The 18,659-nt window shown below is 41.8% G+C and overlaps 1 protein-coding gene across 1 annotated transcript in view; it reads right to left on the reverse strand.

Moving 5' to 3' along the window:
* TBC1D8B (TBC1 domain family member 8B) overlaps positions 1-9,322 on the reverse strand; it is an 84,405-nt gene extending 75,083 nt beyond the window's left edge. Inside the window, exon 1 of the mRNA XM_088482798.1 lies at positions 9,125-9,322. Coding sequence (XP_088338924.1) covers positions 9,125-9,251 — 127 coding nt within the window. The 5' untranslated portion in view covers positions 9,252-9,322. The remainder of the gene's footprint in view (positions 1-9,124) is intronic.
* Between the last annotated feature and the right edge of the window lie 9,337 nt (positions 9,323-18,659).

An 18,659-nucleotide genomic window follows, 5' to 3' on the forward strand; every position in this document is an offset into this window, starting at 1 on the left:
TAAGTTGGTGTACCTGACTTTTATAAGTATTTGCCTGCTTGACTGGTAGAAACTTGCAAGTTTGCATGTGAAATTATTTCCATGTTGGAAGTACCTACCAGTGTGAGCAATTATTCTCATTAAGAAAAGGAAACAAGTCTCCAGAAAGGTCCAGATTGACAGACTTTCATCTTGGTTCAGTTTTAAAAGTTATCACATTCAATAAGATTTCTCCTGAAATTGGAAATTTGATGACAGCAAAAAGATGTCAAATATTGTGAAGAAAACATTAAAGTATGTTTTCTCTTAATAATAAAGCTTTCAAAATTGCATACAAGACTTTTTTTCTTGTGGCCCACACACTCATTGCTAAAACTCAAACAATAATAGGTTATATAGGCTGTAATGAAGAGCTAACTTAAGCTCGGTACACACTTTTTCGATAGCAGGCTGATCGGGTTCAGCTGTGCAGTCTGTCCTCAGTGTGACCCCCTATCAGCTGCCTGTGAGCTGTGTACACACTGTGCAGACATAGCACAGTGTGTACGGGCATCTATGGATTGGGAAGTTAAACCGATAAATATTAAACAGTACATAAAATGCGACCTCCCAATCCCGACCGTTGCAGGATCGTTAAAAGCTGTTTATCGGCTAACGCTCCTGCATCGAGACAGTTTACACACCTATACAATCCAATGGCCATTGATAATGAAAAAACGGCCTGACAATTGTATAGGTGTGTACCCAGCTTTACACCTTGAATATTCAGACGGGATTTTGAGTTCGACATGCCTGGTCTAGTGTGTACCCAGCTTAACAAAACGCCTTTGGAAACAATGGGCCTGATTCAGAGCCGCTCATAAGCGGCCGCTCGTTCGTTCTGACCGATATTCGCACATCTGCCCATGTGTACGGATTGTAATACGCATGCGCGAACCAGTCAGTGCGGCCGAAAATAGTTTGTTCGCTAAATAGCGAATGCCTGCTATTTTGAGTGACAGGAGGAGGCGTATGTGGGTGGTAACAGGGGAAGGTGCTTGAAAACAGGGAGTGGAATTCAGAACGCAGGAGTGCTTAAAGGTCAAAACGGGCGTTTTATGGGTGTGCATAATTAAAACAACAGCATCATTGACCACGTCACTTGGTTTTTTTAAAGGCAGAACTGCTCGCAAAATAGCGGTTGGAATAACCAACCACAAGAATAGCGAGCAGTTCATACGCTGTTCGATGTACTCGATTAATCTATTAAATAGCGGACATGATGTATGGTGCGAGCGGCCAGGGGGCGTCTTTTTCAAAATTACGACCGCAAGTTTTGCTCGCTCGTTCAGACTTAGAGGCGTGAACAGACCGCAAAGAGCGAACGGTTCATTTGAATACCCACCCCTTTTTTTTTTGAACGAACGACCGCAAATAGCGAGCGGCTCTGAATCAGGGCCAATGTCAGCACATGAAGTGTTTGTCCAGAGACTTGTAAGTTGTGTTTCCATTGTTGAATAGTGGCTCACAAACCCCAGATCGCCATGTGCAATTCCAATCATGGACTAGAGTGGTGAGATGCACATTGCCATTGGACTTTGAAGCAGTGAAAATATATTCTTTGGAGTTATAAAAAAATTCAGAATTTGGCGGATGCCAGGAGAATGCTTACTGCTCAAATGTGTACTGCAAACTATACAGCTGTGTATGAGGAAGCAGTCGCTGGCTGCTACCCCCCCCCCTCCACAAAAAACGACGACGTCGTTGTAGCCACCACCCCCTCACGTTAGCTCCCATAAATGGCCACTGTGGGCCTGCGAAAAATGTCCTGGACTTTTCGCATGGTGCATTTTCCGCAGTCATCGCTGGTTATGCCCAGGGCTGCCATCAGAAATTGTGGGGCCCGGTACTGACAAGATAGGCAGGGCCCTCCCGGGGTATAGGGCAGACTTGGGTGGAGCTGTGGAGCTACTTCGGCGGTGGTGCATCAATTGGTGCATAAACCAGAGATGCTAGACATGGTGGGGGGGGGGGGTAAAGGGCAGGGAAGGATGGACATTACTGGGGAACACAGGGCAGGGGAGGCTGGACAAGTGGGGGCACTGGGCTGGCAAGAGTGAACTGGAGCAGGGAAGACAGGCTAGCTGGCTGGACTAGGAGAGGGTAAGGGCCCAGGGAAGGCTGGCTGGATTGAGGTAGGGCCAGGGAAGGTAGGCTGGCTAAACTAGAGGGCTGGCTGGACTGGGGTGCAGTGGGCAGGGAAGGAAGGTTGGCTGGACTGGGGAGGGGGCTTAGGGACGGCTGGCTAGACGGGGGAGGGGTAGAGAAAGTAGGCAGGCAGGCTGGAATGGGGGTTGGGCAGGGAAGTCTGGCTAGACTGGGGGGACAGTGCAGGGAAGGCAGAATGGCTGGATTGACTAAGGGGGCAATGCAGGTAAACCTACCTGTTCATTTCATGGCACTTCCTGTCCTGAGAGAGATGGGCGAAGAATGCACTGGGTTGGAGACAGGCAGAGAGACCAACAGTGTGCCGCTGCTGCATGTGAGCTATGGAGCTGGCCGTGAGCCAATCATAGCTCGGAGAGCAGCAGCCAATCAGAGCAACCGCTTCTGATTGCCTTCCGTTCCGCGAGCTGTAATTGGAGCCGGCCGCGAGGCAATCACAGCTTGCGGAACAGCAGCCAATCAGGAGAGGCTGCTCTGATTGCTCGCCGTTCTGCGAGCTATGATTGGCTCACGGCCAGCTCCAGTGTTTACATGCCACAGCGCTGATGACTTTCCTTGCCGCTGCCACCTGGGCCCCCTCTCTCTACGGGCCCGTGACTGGAGGCCCGGCAGTCCCCCCCCTAATGGCGGCCCTGGTTATGCCTCCGGAAAAGTATCGCGTTTGTCCTCGCTTTTCGCCCTATTCAATTGCAAAGGAAGTGAAAACTCGTCCCGGCAAAACTCACACAGCTAAAAAGTGCTGTCAGATTTGGCGAAATCAGCATTAACACTCCCCAAAAGATGCACTGACATGGGGGATGACTATGGATACCCCCGAATAGCCCTGCTGAAGGTATTTGGGGTGCTTAAATGCTCTCAATTGTTGCTATTTAGCGTCTTTGCACAAGTGGTGAAGATTAGCATCTAGCAGGTTTTTTTTGGCTAAAATAAGTAGTCCTGGCAAATTTGGGGTACATGAAAATGGGTACAACAATGGTTAAAAATCGCTAAAGTAAGGTTTTAAAACTGCTTATCGCGGCTAATTGAATACGGCCCCATGTGTCAATCACTCTGCGTACTAATCCACACTACATCCGCCATCGCAAGACCAGCGCGGCTCATGCACAGTGCAACTCAGACACGTACTCTATGCTGTAGACATAACATAGGCCAATTGCAAATATCTGAATTGTGTCTACCTCTATATCAGCACAAAGCCCTGAGCTCAACCTCATCAAACACCTCTGGGATGAACTGGAATGTCAACTGACAGTCTGGCCTATTCATAACACTAATGTAGAAAATGTGGATCTATTATACATTTTGGTACTGTTATTAGTCACTAGTAGCGATAACATAAACTCCAGTAAATAATATATATGAGCGGCTTGAGTTCTACTGGAGGATAGCATTATATAAACATAATAATAATAATAATAATAATAATAATAATATTATTATTATTATTATTATTAATAATAATAATAAATGAAGAATCTCAATAATAAAAAATTGTGGTACATCAAAATCAAACCACCCACAGTACATACAGTTTTAAATATAACTAGCAGAAAAATGTAATTACAAATATTGACTAAATAGAAGGTCATCTGGGTTACACAGAGCTGTGGGGTTCTAATTTTAGATCAGAAAGTCATGTACAACAGGGTTTAACAATTTTTTCCAAAATCTAGGGGCCAGGATGAAAGTGTAGGAGCCAGACCACTGTCCCACCAAATAAATTACAGGAGTGAGTGAGTGAGCACAGCTTTGTGTGTTATGCAACTGTTATACACACTATACTAGTCTACAAAATGTACGCAGTTGAATGGATTTAATAAAATGGAGGCCCCCTCACTGCTCTGCACAGCTCCCCCGGGGCCACATTCCTTGTCACCTACCCCCCAGGCAACCAACCCCCACAGACACACTACTGAGGGGGTACCCCCAGGCAAGCCCCCCCAATAGCCACACAACTAGGGGGGGACCCACTAGGAAACCACTCCTCCACAACCCTGCCGCCCCATCATGGTCATATTACTATCCCTCCGAAGCCGCTCCGCAATCCTTGGCCACACCTAGACCCTCTTCCGGAGAGCTCTATGCAAACAGAGTTAGGATACAGCAGACAGCCGGGACGTACAGGAGGATAAGCAGAGACTGGGACAGACAGCAGGAGTCACAGCAGGTCCGGGATGGAGAGAATGATTCAATGCAGCGGAGAGGAGTCAGTGCAGGATGGGACGTACAGGAGAAGCCAGCGAGGGCCAGGACGGACAGACACAGCAGTAACCGCAGGCGACTGTCAGCACATGCACTCCTGTGCATGAAAGGACCACTGCAATATTACAGACACTAATCTGCACTGGGGCTGACGAGGGTCTGTTTCTGCCCTCCCTGCAAAATCTGGTAACTAGGCTGCAAAATCTGGTCGCCATGGCGACGTGGCCCCCAGGGTTTGTCAGGCCCTGATATACAATAATTGGGGCAGATTGAAGTACCTGTAAGGTTCTGTTGGAACATCGCATGATGTGCAGCTACGCACACTTTCAGTCATTATGGCATGAAAACATTGTTTTTTCTTGCACCTGTGCTGGACATGAGCAATAACAAGTAAGCTGTGAGTTCACAATCATCTTACTTCCTTGAGCGTTAAACAGTCCTTCTAGTTGCGCCATGGCGTGACTCGCTTTCACCGAGAGTCTTTTCGTGTGACTGCCTTCAAATGAGTCTTATTCGCAAATGGATTTGAATAGGACACACTAGCAGCTTCTGCTGATTAAATTGACATGAAGCATGCCTATATTTTGTGTGAAACTGCGGGTGTATCTGCATACGAAATGCTACGCTAAAGTGTCAGCAGCTGAGATACAAACGTAGCATTGTGAATAAGACGCATTTGAAGGCAAAAAGTCACATGAATAGACGCTCTGCGCTACAGAGTCACACGGCGCTCACGCGCTATGTTTAATGTAACTTGTAGGGCAAAAAGGTAAGATGTATGTGTACACATCTATATTAGCTCCCACAATTCACACGGATACAATATAAAACATAAAATTACTCAGTTTTTGCTTGAAAAATCTATATATTTTTTCCTTTTAAAAGGTCTTTGCTAATGATTTCTAATACCAAAATCTGCTGCTCTATTGAAAACATATTTATTGCAATTAGTCCACCATAAAAAAGCTGCCACTAAAATAGCTGGCAAGCCATTGTTTACGTTTGGCAAACTATACTATATCCCTCCTGTTTCTGCAGATACAACACTGCCAGTCTGTGTCTACAATATAGAACGCCCACATAATCTAGCACTGAAAATAATTACATACTTTCTGCCAACTGAGAAAGTGATATATCAGTGAAATGCTTGTCAAACCAAACAGGTGTAAATATTCTGTGCCATAAAATCACATCCAATAAAATTACATTTTATAGTTTGTATACAGCTTCATCATGGTACAATGAAGGAGCTGTCCACCTACAGAAGACTTTAATATAGTGGCTTGTGCATTATTTATAAAACTTTCACTTAATACACAGCCTTTTCTACCTAGTTTCTTTGCATGCTCTTCTGCATTGTCTGTATATGAGCATCAGGCATCTTGCTTCTATCATTTTTTTTGTTTTTATTGTCTTAGGAAACGGCACAGTTCTGCTCTTTGGATTGGACACACATCTGCTTTGTGCAGTTTCCCACAACAACATCCAACTCTCCTCCCGATTAATATTAACTGTTCCTATTAAGACATGGCTGAAAAACACAAAAAAATATGTAGAAAGCCAGGTAATTAGTAAAGCTGCATACACACACAACGATTTTTTAATGATTTGTCGATAACGTTCATCGTCCATTTCAGACTGTCCAACATGACGATTTTAATTAAGGGAAGGAACATTGGGGGTCATTCAGACCCACCCGCGAGCGGCAGTACACTCGCAAGTGGGTCGATGTTCCCCACGGCGCATGCGCACGACGGAGGGAGCTCCGTCGTGCGCATGCGCGAGACCTGGCGAGCGACGGGCTTTCCATCGCTCGGGGTCTCGCACCAAAGGGGGCGTGCTGTCGATGTTGATTGCAAAAATCGTTCACTTTCTGAGTCAAACGAAGAACGATTATCGTTCATGCGCGTTCACGTTTGTAGTTTGTCGTTTGTAGTTCAGTCAGACTTGTCAACTCAACGATTTTCATTAAGGGAATATGCAAAAATCGTTTGTAGTTCATAAAAATCGTTCATTACACATTAAAAAATCTAACAGAAAATCGTTCAGAAAAATCATTCAGAAAATCGTTGGTAACAAAATCGTTGTGTGTGTATGCAGCTTAAGAGTTGTAGAAAGGCTTGTACAAGTCAATTAACTAAAGTTTAGCCAAAAGATGCCAACCCTGTTAAAGCAACAGTTTGCAGACAATGCAATTTTATTATAACAAACATTTTTAAATATTTTTTTCTTACAAAGACACCAATAAAAGCAATAAACAAATAAAAAACAAACATGAACCACACAGTGTCCACTCTAGTTCCAGGCAGGGCGCCGAACCTGAAGAAAGGTCACTCAGACACGCGCCGAAGGGGCGCGCGCTTGGAACTGGGCGTAGCCACGAGAAAAGGGAGTGTGTCTTTAAGAGGCACCCCCTTTACTTGTCTCTTGGGGACGTGCCCGGCACTTACGGACAAACCGGGCTTCCCCCAAGCTCTCCCTTCTCTGTTAATAGATGCTGGGTGAATGCGCCCGGCATTTATTCAGCGGCGGTGATGCCTACACCACAGTTTTCCCCACCCGCGGGTGGGGACGGTTTCCGCAGGCTGTTTTAGCAGGGCAATGCAAAAAGGGGCAGGGCACATTCTGCCCTTTTGAAATCGGGCAGTTCGGGATGCCCCACTAAAACAGCATAACGAGAACACTACACACATAGATATATACGCACTTTAAACACCGTGGCAAGTATCGACATGACATAAGATTAGCTTTTAGAAGGATAGTAGGTGAGCACAAAATTGCTTATTTCTCTTACAGTATATCGTTTTATATTTGCATAAAATAATCTTCTTTGATATATTGTAAAAGGCTGTCCCGACTATCATGTGCAGTGGGAGCCCCCCAACAAAGGCTCCCACTGCGCATGACGGACAGACTGAGGTACAGTACAGAGTTCACGGCCATGTGAAAAGACGCCAACGGCTAGATGAGGAGGAGGGAGACTAGCACAGGGAATATCGGAACACAGTTACTAGTTCTCCTGTAACACCTGTATACAAAGCTTGGATCCCCAGAGCATATATTAGAAAGATGGAAGAATTTAAATAACTTCAAGGCTCTGTCAAATTTAGTTTTCATCTCACGGAAGTTTCTCACAAAGAAGAAAAGCAGACTGAAGGCATAACAATGGTGTCAATCCAGTTAGGTGTGAGTTGGGTCCTACAAACCGTTAGCACAGGGAACTCGCACTGCAAATTACACTTGCAATCCAGTTCCAAACTCGCATTGATTTTTTTACATGAAATTCTATTTTTTTTCTGCGCAGCCCACTAAGGGTGTGAAACGGTAGGGAAAATCTTTATTTTAAGGTACAAATGTCAGGACTTGCTTCAGAACCCCTTGTACACCATCCTCGACTAATTAGGCAATTGGAAGTTGTCAATAAGCTTAACTGGGCCAATAATTACACGTCATTAATGTGGTTAAAAAAATTGCCTCAAATTAGCCCAAAATCTACTTCTTCGTTGGTTAAAAAAAATGGCCTCAAATTAGCCCAAAATCAAGGTACCCCACATATTCTTCTTTTTTCTAATTTCGAAAAAGTTAAGGTGCGTACACACAGAGCGATATATCGTTACGATATGAACGATAACAATATCGTTCAACGATATATCGTTCATATTGTTCCGTGTGCATGCTACCAATGATGCGCGCTCCCGTTGGACGATAACGATATCGTCCATGCAAGCAGGCCAATCTGGGAGAACGATCGTTGGTGAAATCGTTGGTGTGTGGATGAACAATATCATTCATCCAGCACACCAGGAATTTCAAGGGAGATCATTCAGCGATATCGTTCGCTGAACAGATCGTCCCATGTGTACCCAGATTAGCTTTTTATCATTTTATTTTTTTACAAATGCACAGCCTTTTCAAACAGTTTAAAAAACTCCAGTACTTTCCTTGTGCCCACTAACATCCTTCTATAGGATACTGCTAAAGAAGTTGTCACTTTTTTGGGACCCAGGATGGTCTGCCCACTTTTTCATGCACTTCTCCCAGGTCACATTTTGTAGAACAACCGCACACACTCGGAGCGATTACTGCAATTTGCCATTTCTCGGGAGTACGCATTTGTGCAATGTTTGTGAGTTTCATGAAATAAACTCGTATTTGCAAACTCGTGCCTAATTGGATTGACCACAATGTCTGCGACATATCCCCCTGTACAGATAAGTGTTTTTTACCTTTGGGGAATAAAACAATAAACACAAAACAATCTTGAGCTAAATGCTGACATGAAAGAAAACGTTTAATACCAGCCACACTTCCAATGACAGGACTGCAGTCTATTAACTATTTACAAGCCCTTCCGGCAACACACTCCAGCATAGCAACGACTTAACCCATTCCAAATCTTGGTCAATACAGAAAAAGAAAACGCAGCAGTAGTAATACAAATAATTAGGATATTAATAAACAAAATCAGCCGTTTAGCTATAGAAAATCCACAATGACGCAAAAACAGTTTTCTAAATTGTGCTCTGTGACTGTATCTCCTTATTATATATTAATGAAGTGGCAGCAGGAGAAAGATGCCTCTATATGCCAGCAAATTGAGCAATTACAGAAATTATATATATATATATATATATATATATATATAGTGATCCATGAGAAGATGTATCGTGGGGATCCCAGCAGCAGCAGCTGCTGATGACTTTGGCATGTATGTACATAGATCCAGCTCATCATGTACCTGTCAGTCCCCCTCCTTCCTCTCCATACCCCCTTCTCCTCTGCAGCACGAAATAAGGGTTGGAGATTTCGGTCACCCATAGCTTCAAGGCGTTCTTTAAGAGCACCTCCTCCGGTCTCAGCCACATCTTGTCGGTCTCATCGGTGACAGGCTCATCTCTTCCTGCCCACCGTGAACTCCAGACACGTAAGCAGCAAACCTGCCAGGACAGTGGAGCCGCCAGCGGGTGACGCCGGGAGTTGTAGTAGTTCCCCACATCGATTCAGGGCGTGGACAAGACTACATTTTCCACAATGCACTGCGTCAGGGCGGGGATGCTTCTGTTGGCGCCGCGGTTGACAAGTGTCAAGTGCTACTGTCTGGGACTCAGAGGAGCTCAGACTAGGGGGACAAGGGAGGGATCAGCAGGGTGGTCAGAGCTGTGGCATAAGCCTTTTCCTTGCCAACTCGGGGCCCTGCCACATGCTATCTCCTCACAGGCTCAAATTCATGTTTTATTAACAAATACATAGAATATTTTTTAAATTCAAGGAAAATTTGATTTGAAAGTGGAAATCTTTTGAAATGCAGGCAGCTAACATATGAGGTAAAAAGAAGTAGTGCCTCAAACCTCATCACCTCAGTAATAAAAAGGCTGCCCTGTATTTGATACGGCACACCGTATGGAGTGGAGGTTGCGTTTAGCTAAAACATCCCCAAAACCCAAATGAATGTTAGAAACTGCAGGGACAAAAATTCACTCTCTTTAGTTTGGCACTCGCTAAGGACACATCCTATGGGTACACCAACTTATTTTTATATGAAGCCTAAGCAACGGCACAACTAATTTTACGAGACCCCATTAATTTATTTTAGCACTAAAAATAATGTAAATTCCTCTACGTTAATATAGCATCTTAAATCAGTATTGCCATACCTTATTAAGTCTATCAGTGTTGCTTTAATAGCTCTAAAGTAATATAAAATCCTCCAGTTTAATGCATCATAGGTAAATTAAAAACAATAAAAAAAAAAAATTAAAGTCCTTTTGATTAATAATATAAAATGATTAAGTCATGCACTTAAATTTATCTACCACCCACATTTCTTTGCATGAAATCACTTATAAAAAGGAAGTTTATGGGGTCCATCCAATTAGGTGCGATGTGCTGTTGCAACGGTGTTTAAATGCTGGCAACGGCACCACATTTCACTACCTGAGCCTTTTCGCATAAATTTGCTCGGAGCCCTATAGGGATGAGAGCAATATTAGGCAAATTCTGGCTGCTGTTAAGTGCGGCCACTGCTGCGATGACTCGCTCACGCGAGACCATCGCACCAAATAGTATTGACCCCTGTCCTGTCCTATGTGTCCTGTCTTTGGATTCGGTTCTAAATAATATTAACACGTAAATGTTTCTCATTTGCTGCTTTTGCATAACTGCTAATTATTTAATGACCAGATATAATCCCAAGTATTAAACATTTGTCCCTTGGAATGTCCATATTTAAAAAAAATTGAACAACCGCACAACAAATATTCATTTCTAAATTTTTTTTTCTAATATACTTTATTAACAGATTGACTTATATATTAAAGTACATTATACAATGTCAGGTACAAAAGTTTCTATACAGCATATATATAACATTCAAAACCTCAGAAATACATATACGGAATAGAAAAACATAATTGTAGACATAATTTACACAGCCCAATTACATGACCTAGTGTAGGAGTTAGAAGGGCAACCCAGTGCTTAATACTTCTAAATTATACCAATATGTTAAACAAAAGCATTTTATCAGAGCTTTTTTACAATGTCTGACAACGTGTGGACATAAGGGAGCCAAGTATCAAAAACTTTCAGTCATCTTTTCTTTACGGATGGAGGTTTCCGTCTAATCCATAAAAAATAAGAAAGATAATTTAGAATAAAATAAGTTTACTGGTATGGGGTCAGTGGAGATCCATTGCAATTGTATAGTTTTTTCGTCAGCTGCTGCCAATTTTATAAGCAATATACGGTTACCTCTTGTTAATTTAAATACCCCAAAAGGCCCATTCCTCATCAGATCTACATTTTTTATGCACTTGTCACCACCTATTAACTTTCTGTGGAATTTTTAAGTTACTGTTTATTGAATGGGTGTATTTAATTAATATATTAAAAAACAATCATATTCGATAAACGTCATAATTTTGATCCATGTAAACTATTTGAAATGCTGGCAAGTATGCCATGGAAGATAAGGAAGGGAGTTGTGGGGAAAAAAAAATCTGTGATTTTGGGGTTACCATAAGTGTAGCATATGCGCGCACTTACTGGCAGAATGATCTGACTCGCTGCTAAATGAATAGACCCCCATAAGTCTGAACATTCTGTGGGAGTCATGACTTTTGGGAGGTATAACATAGACCTTAGCCTAAAATATAGAAATTGTTTCTAAGGTCATATCAGAACAGCATTTCAGAAGTGAATTTTCAGTAAATTCAGTAATTTTTGTCCTGAGAGCTGATACACAGCTTTGTTGTCTTAGGACATTCATTTGTCGATTTTTCTATTCTAATACAAATATGAAATTGGACTAAGCATGTTTTAATTTTTCTTTTCTACAGTGGGTGAACATTTTTATTTTTAATAGCGCAAACGCTTAGATGTCATTGCAACACATTAGACCCAGATGTTCCACCCGGAACAAATGGTTGAATACTTTATTGAAGGAATGTATAGGATTGGGCAGTGAGACCTGCTCAGGATTAAAAGCTAATATTCATATAATTTGGTTCCTAACAAATGCACTTGAAATGTGATATATTAGTAACGGTTTCCAAATCCAAAATACAGGGAGATTTTTTTTGTATTAAGATAAAATCTTGCAACTCTGAAAACAAGAGGAATATGTTGTTAACGACCTCCCAACCATACTTGCCTACTTTTGAAAAAGCATTTCAGGGAGATTGTAAAAGAAACACCTATGAGCGCACGATACAGTGGACGTGTACTGCTACATCTCAGAGGTCTGATAAAACTGATTTGTTGATAAAACTGACTTACATCCAAATGTAAACTAGCCCAAAAGCAGTTAGTAAGATCTATTTGTTGATGAAAACATACTGATACTTTTCAGAAAATGCATAGGGATCATTGTGCCTTATAACCGATGCAGGAAAATGATACTAATGATCGGGAGACTTAGGGTTAGGCTGCGGGGAAGGGGGGGTTAGGTTTAGGCACTTGGGGGAGGTTAGAGTTAGGCACTTGGGGGGAGGTTAGGGTTAGGCACCACTAAGGGAGAGTTAATGTTAGGGGCTAGAATTAGGTTAGAACATACTTACCTGTTGACGATCGGGATTTTCACCCTTGCTGGGCTGCGGCTGTCGGGATTTGAACCCAGCTGGTTCCGACGGCTGTTTCGTATTGCCTTCCTCAGGAAGGCAATACGAAACGGTCGTCGGAACCAGCTGGGTTCAGAGCATGGCTCCCCAGGTTCTTTGCAACTTATTATGCTAAGTATGCAGATACCTTTATGGCTTGTTTTTACCCTGTTGGTGACACACTAAAATATTTTTCAATTGGAAAAAGGTGTGCTGGATTTTTGTCTGGACTATGACATTTTTCTATATATATATATATATATATATATATGTGTGCAACACTCTCTTCTAACTGCAGATGGCTAGTTATCCTTCAATTGTCCAATTTCTTTATTGGTGATAAGTGAAATGAGATAATGGATATGGATGAGCAGCTGAGTGTAAAACACAAAGTATAATAAAAGCTGAGTACAAAGCCGAGTTGGTGTTGAGAAATAACACAGTTAGCAGTGCTGCCCCCCCATCCGGGGTATATTTCTTTAAAACATTTAATAAGTCCCCCTTGTTTTATATAAAGTTATACCTTCCTGCAAATTTCCTGTGATTTTACTTAAAAAAAAATGCTGTACATACCTGCAAATCCCCTCTGCTTATATACATACCAGTGTTAAAGTGAAGAACCATGTTAAGGCATGACTCCATTTTGTGTTCAAATGCTAATTAGAAATTATATTCTGTGTGAGACATTGTGCTTGAGAAGGGCCTCATTCCTTATCTATCTATTCTAGCTCTTAGGAATGTATTCATATAGAATAACTTATGTTAGCCAATTAAGACTATAGTAGAGTATATTCATCCTTTGTATTCAATTCTGATTTATATGAAAGGAAAGATAAGAGATTCTATGGTTCTATTGAGGACAGTGGTGTAAGTTGTCAGACACTGCCTTATACCAATGATTTATTGTCGCTAAGACTAGACTTAGCTAATAAATCTCTTGAGAGATGTCATATAGATTTATAGCTATAGATAGCAGTACTAATATTTATTGATAAGTTAGGCAATACTGCCATCTACTGACGATGTATGTAATGCTTGGAATATGCTAAATATATTTATATATATTTTAATTAAGTAGATAAGAAAATTTGTTGCAGATGTGCAGACTAGATTTATTTGTCTCTATGTTAATTTGAGTGCTATAAAATAATCTGTCTGTCCAAAATAAAGGCAGAGTGGTTTTGGAAACACACAGGTCTTGTTGTTTCCCATCATTCTCTGGCCATAAAATGCATTGTGTTAACTGGTGGCTGACCACTGTATGTGAGCTGTGGAGGATACAGGGTCTATTAACATAAGCATTATCACCAGCAAGGCCCCCCCTGCGTTATATTAACATGTTTAACTGCAACTCCCCCCTGGTTTATATAACAGTCAATATACACACCTTTAATTCCCCCTTGGTTTATATAAACTTCCTCCTTATATACAGAAATAGTAAACACATATCCAAAAATAAAGTGCTGTCTGTTTGATGGGTGCGTACCAAAACAATAAGGGCTCTATTCAGCATTAATGTCGATGTTGTCCTGAATATTTTTGGGCAATATACTGTAGACACTGTCCCTGCTATACATCATTAAACTTTGCAGGGACAGCAGAAGTTCCCAGCCGCATTGTTTTTAGTCGTTAATGTGCAGTCTGATGGACCTGTTTTTAGCTGCATCACAAGCTGAGTTGGTGTTGAGAAATAACGCAGTCGACAGTGCTACCCCAACATTTCAATAAGTCCCCCTTGTTTTATATAAAGATACACCTACTTGCAAGTTCGCTGTGGTATTAGTTAAAAAAAAATACTATACATACTTGAAAATCCCCTCTGCTTATATACAAACCAGCAAGGCCAGCTGCTTTATATTAACATAAAAATATAATAGTTGCACCCCCCTGGCGCCCAGATACCTATAGAGCAGCAAAAATCAATCAAAAATGGTTCTACCCCTAGAACCGTAATATCATAAGGGACTTAATAAAACTTGAAAGATAAATTGCTCTTGTATCTTTTAAAGATATTCTGAGTACTTTCCTTTGTAGTATCCAATTCTTCCTTTTGCTGTTAAATCTTCTCTTGCTAAATATTCATACCATGAAAAAACAAGAAAATTATCATGGTGTAGTATTTTCTTAAAAATTCATAACATTTATTTATATATTTTTAAAAATCAGGTGCACACACCTTCCAATGTGTTATAAACGTATCCAACAATTAAAACAAAATGGGAAATTACCAGAAATCCATATATACAGGGCATGTAGATGTTAATGATGGAGGTATTCCGGATTACTTCTAACTGCATCTATATTAGGATCCTCTGGAATCACCCACTACACCAGTAGTTCTGTCACACTAGCAACGCGTTTCGGGAGCTTCTCCCTTCCTCAAGGCAGTGTCAAGGCAATTTCCCATTTTGTTTTAATTGTTGGATACGTTTATAACACATTGGAAGGTGTGTGCATGTAAAATATATAAATAAATGTTATGAATTTTTAAGAAAATACTACACCATGATAATTTTCTTGTTTTTTCATGGTATGAATATTGAGCAAGAGAAGATTTAACAGCAAAAGGAAGAATTGGATACTACAAAGGGAAGTACTCAGAATATCTTTAAAAGATACAAGCGCAATTTATCTTTCAAGTTTTATTAAGCGCTTTATATTAACATGTTTAACTACAAGTCTCCCCTGGTTTATATGACAGTCAATATGCATACCTTTAATTCCCCCTTGGTTTATACATACATCCTACTTATATATAGATATAATAAACACATATCTAAAAATAAAGTTCCGCCTGTCTGTTCGGGCTAATCTCTGGAACCATTTGACGCAGTTTGATGCAGTTTTTACTATTCTATAGGGCATTTGTCGAGGAAGGTTTAGGTCTATGAAACATTAATGTATGACAAAAGGGAGCCTAGCAGTAACAATTTTAGTGAAGCAAGTCAATGAAAAAAACGGTCCATGGTAGGTCGTCTGTTTGTTCGGGCCAATCTCAAACAAACCACTGGACATATTTTAATGCAGTTTTCAATAGAGCATTTGTCGATGAAGGTTTAGGTGTATGAAACATACTAAAAGGGAGCTGAGCCGTAACTAGACTTTTTGGTGCCCTGTGCCAGAAAGACCATTGGCACCCCCCCATCATTTTCCAAATAGACACATAAGACACGCACCCGAAAAAGGTCCATGGCCTCATGGGGAAGGGTCAGGGAAGAGATATGAGAGGCCAGGAGCTGCTGGGGATAAAAGAAGATGCTACAAGTGATAATTATGATAAACAGAAAATTGACAGGACCAAACAGTGCCCCCTGCCTTACAGTGCCCTGTGCCATGGCACAGGTCGCCCTACCCTATTTACGACCCTGCTGAGCAGTGACAATTTTAGTGAAGCAAGAACAATGGAAAAACGGACATCTGAGCATTTTCTTGGCTTACGCTGCTTAAACCGTTAAAGACATATCACAACGATGGACTTTATTTTATACCATGTAGAGATTTATACTTATTATCCGGTATCTCCAGAAAAATTGATCTAAGTCCTGTTTACTGATACAAAGTTTCCATTTTTCCTTTTTTTTACCGTTCCTATCTCATTTATTTGAAAAACGATTCTTTAATTTCAAATGAGTCCAATTCCTAGTAAGAGTATGCTTTGGCATGACAATAAATAGAGTACAGGGATAGACACTTAATGTGGCTGGAGTTGACCTCATTGGAGACTGTTTTTCTCATAGACAACTTTACGTGGCACTTTCACATGTCACATCAAAACGAAATCTTTTTGTCTTGACATCAGGAAGAAAAACTACTAAGGCCATCTACAAGGAAATCTGATAAGACCTCGGTTAAAAAAGACGATTGCATTATATTCAAAATGACTCCGATGCGAAGCAAGGGCTGGTCACTAGTTTAGATAGATAGATAGATAGATAGATAGATAGATAGATAGATAGATAGATCTATATATTTATCTCTATCTATATGGATAGATAGATGTAGATATATCTATATAATAAGCAAGAAAGTGTGTGTGTGTCTGTTTGACCTTTATGCATGGCCATAGTTTTGTACCTAGCTCCACCAAATTTAGCATTTGACCAGAATTAGATTTTTGCCTAGGTTTGAACTTCTTCAGGGCCACACTCTGTCACACAATCCTATAAAATGGTGACACTCTTAACTTACACAGGTTCTGGGGCTGAGGGGCTGGCTTCATACACACACTGTCATACTCTCATCTCTTCCAAAGTGCTATGTTATATCACTTTTCCATATTCCAGCCGCATGCTTGGAATATGGAGTTAGTCAGCCATGTGTTTGCTAAATTAGCATACGGAGATTACAAACAGCAGGGGAGATTGATCGCAGCCACACAGTGCCACTGTGGCTGGCCCCCTTCTGTCTCAGCATTCCCCCCCCTGATGGCAACCCTGCTAAACATGGTCTTCAAGGTTGGTCTGCGGAGTGATTTCAGGGGGTTATTTAGCTGCGGCCGCAGTGACAGGGATCAGACAGATTTCCGATTATTGTGAATCTGCACCTGACATATACTGCGCATGTGCAACCCACATACCAGAACAAGAATTCTATATAATAAAATAAAGTAATTATGGTTGTGATTCGCTGGCGTTTTGGACCTGTTTTCAGAGAATGACAATGCCATTGCAGATTTACTGGCCTCGCAAGTGGCCAGGAGACAACTAGTTTGGTAAAGCTTTTGCTTACACTGATGGTCGATGCTGCAAACGTAACGACCAATGGTCGTGATGTTGATCCGATCATGCATCTTCGGACGCAGGCATTGGATCTGGGATGCCGGATGTAGGTTTTTTTTTCCTTTGAATGTCTCCTGCAGTGATTATTATATTTTTGCAGTGCACCTGCATCCAAAACGCAGCTCCTGTGCAAAAGCCATCAAGCTCTGAATGAATCCCTATATGTTTTTGAGTTAATTAGACCCTTTATTTGCAATGTTCAATAAGACCTTTAGTATAGCAACTGTATCATGCCAGTTTGTAAATTTACCCCATAATCTTTTTTTCTTTTGTGGTTCACTTATGTACCTTTTCATCATCCATAATGGTTATGTTAACATGTGGGAATGCTGTTTTTCACATGTTTATTTTATTTATTCATTTATTTATTACCAGTTATTTATATAGCGCACACATATTCTGCAGCGCTTTACAGAGAGAATATTCAGCCATTCACATCAGTCCCTGCCCCAGTGGAGCTTACAATCTATATTCCCTATCACATGCTCACACACATACACACTAGGGTTAATTTATTTTTTTTTGTTGGGAGCCAATTAACCTACCAGTATATTTTTGGAGTGTGGGAGGAAACCCACACAGTTAGGGCCGTAGTGGGAATGCTTACAGGAACATACATATGCCTTATGAGAGACCCCATAGGACATGCTGGTATTCATCAAAGTAAATGTACATTTGTAAAATGTTCACATAAGTAAACCAATGCTAGCTCTAGACAGTGTTGGTTCTTGGAGCCCAGCTTCTATGTGAATTAGGTTTGGGGTTGCAGAAAGGGATCCAATTAGATTCCTCAGCAATGTGTGAACTCTGGTCATGCATGTGCACTTGACTGGCATGAGCTTACTGATTAACATTGCTACTGACTAAGGGGGTCATTCAGACCCACTCACGAGCGGCAGTATGCTCACAAGTGGGTCGATGGTCCCCACTGCGCATGCGCACGACGGAGGGAGCTCCGTCGTGCGCTTACGCGAGACCCGGCGAGCGAAGGACTTTCCATCGCTCCGGGTCTCGCACCAAAGGGGGCGTGCTGTCGATGTTGATTGACAGCACGCCCCCTTTGGTGGGCGTTCCGGGGGCATGCCTGCCAGACGGAGGCGTTCCCATGGGAACGCCTACCGTCTGAAGCCGGCCCCACTGACATCACTAGTGATGTCAGTGGGAGTGATTTTGGCTCTGATAGAGCCAAAATCACTCCTGGCCTTGCGGCAGGGAAACCCGACCGCAGGGTTTCCCTCGCAATTCCGATGGTCGCGATGGTCAAGACCATCACGACCATCTTTTTGCACGCTCGTATATGCTGTGGGTGGTGACCCACAGCTATACGAGCGTCCAGGAGGACGCTCCATATTAATGGAGGAGGGCCCTGATTCAGAGCGAGCACTCTGGTCAGAGCGTC

This window comes from Taudactylus pleione, unplaced genomic scaffold, assembly GCF_031769625.1.
Source record: "Taudactylus pleione unplaced genomic scaffold, aTauple2 ptg000296l, whole genome shotgun sequence".
Taxonomy (NCBI): Eukaryota; Metazoa; Chordata; class Amphibia; order Anura; family Myobatrachidae; genus Taudactylus; species Taudactylus pleione.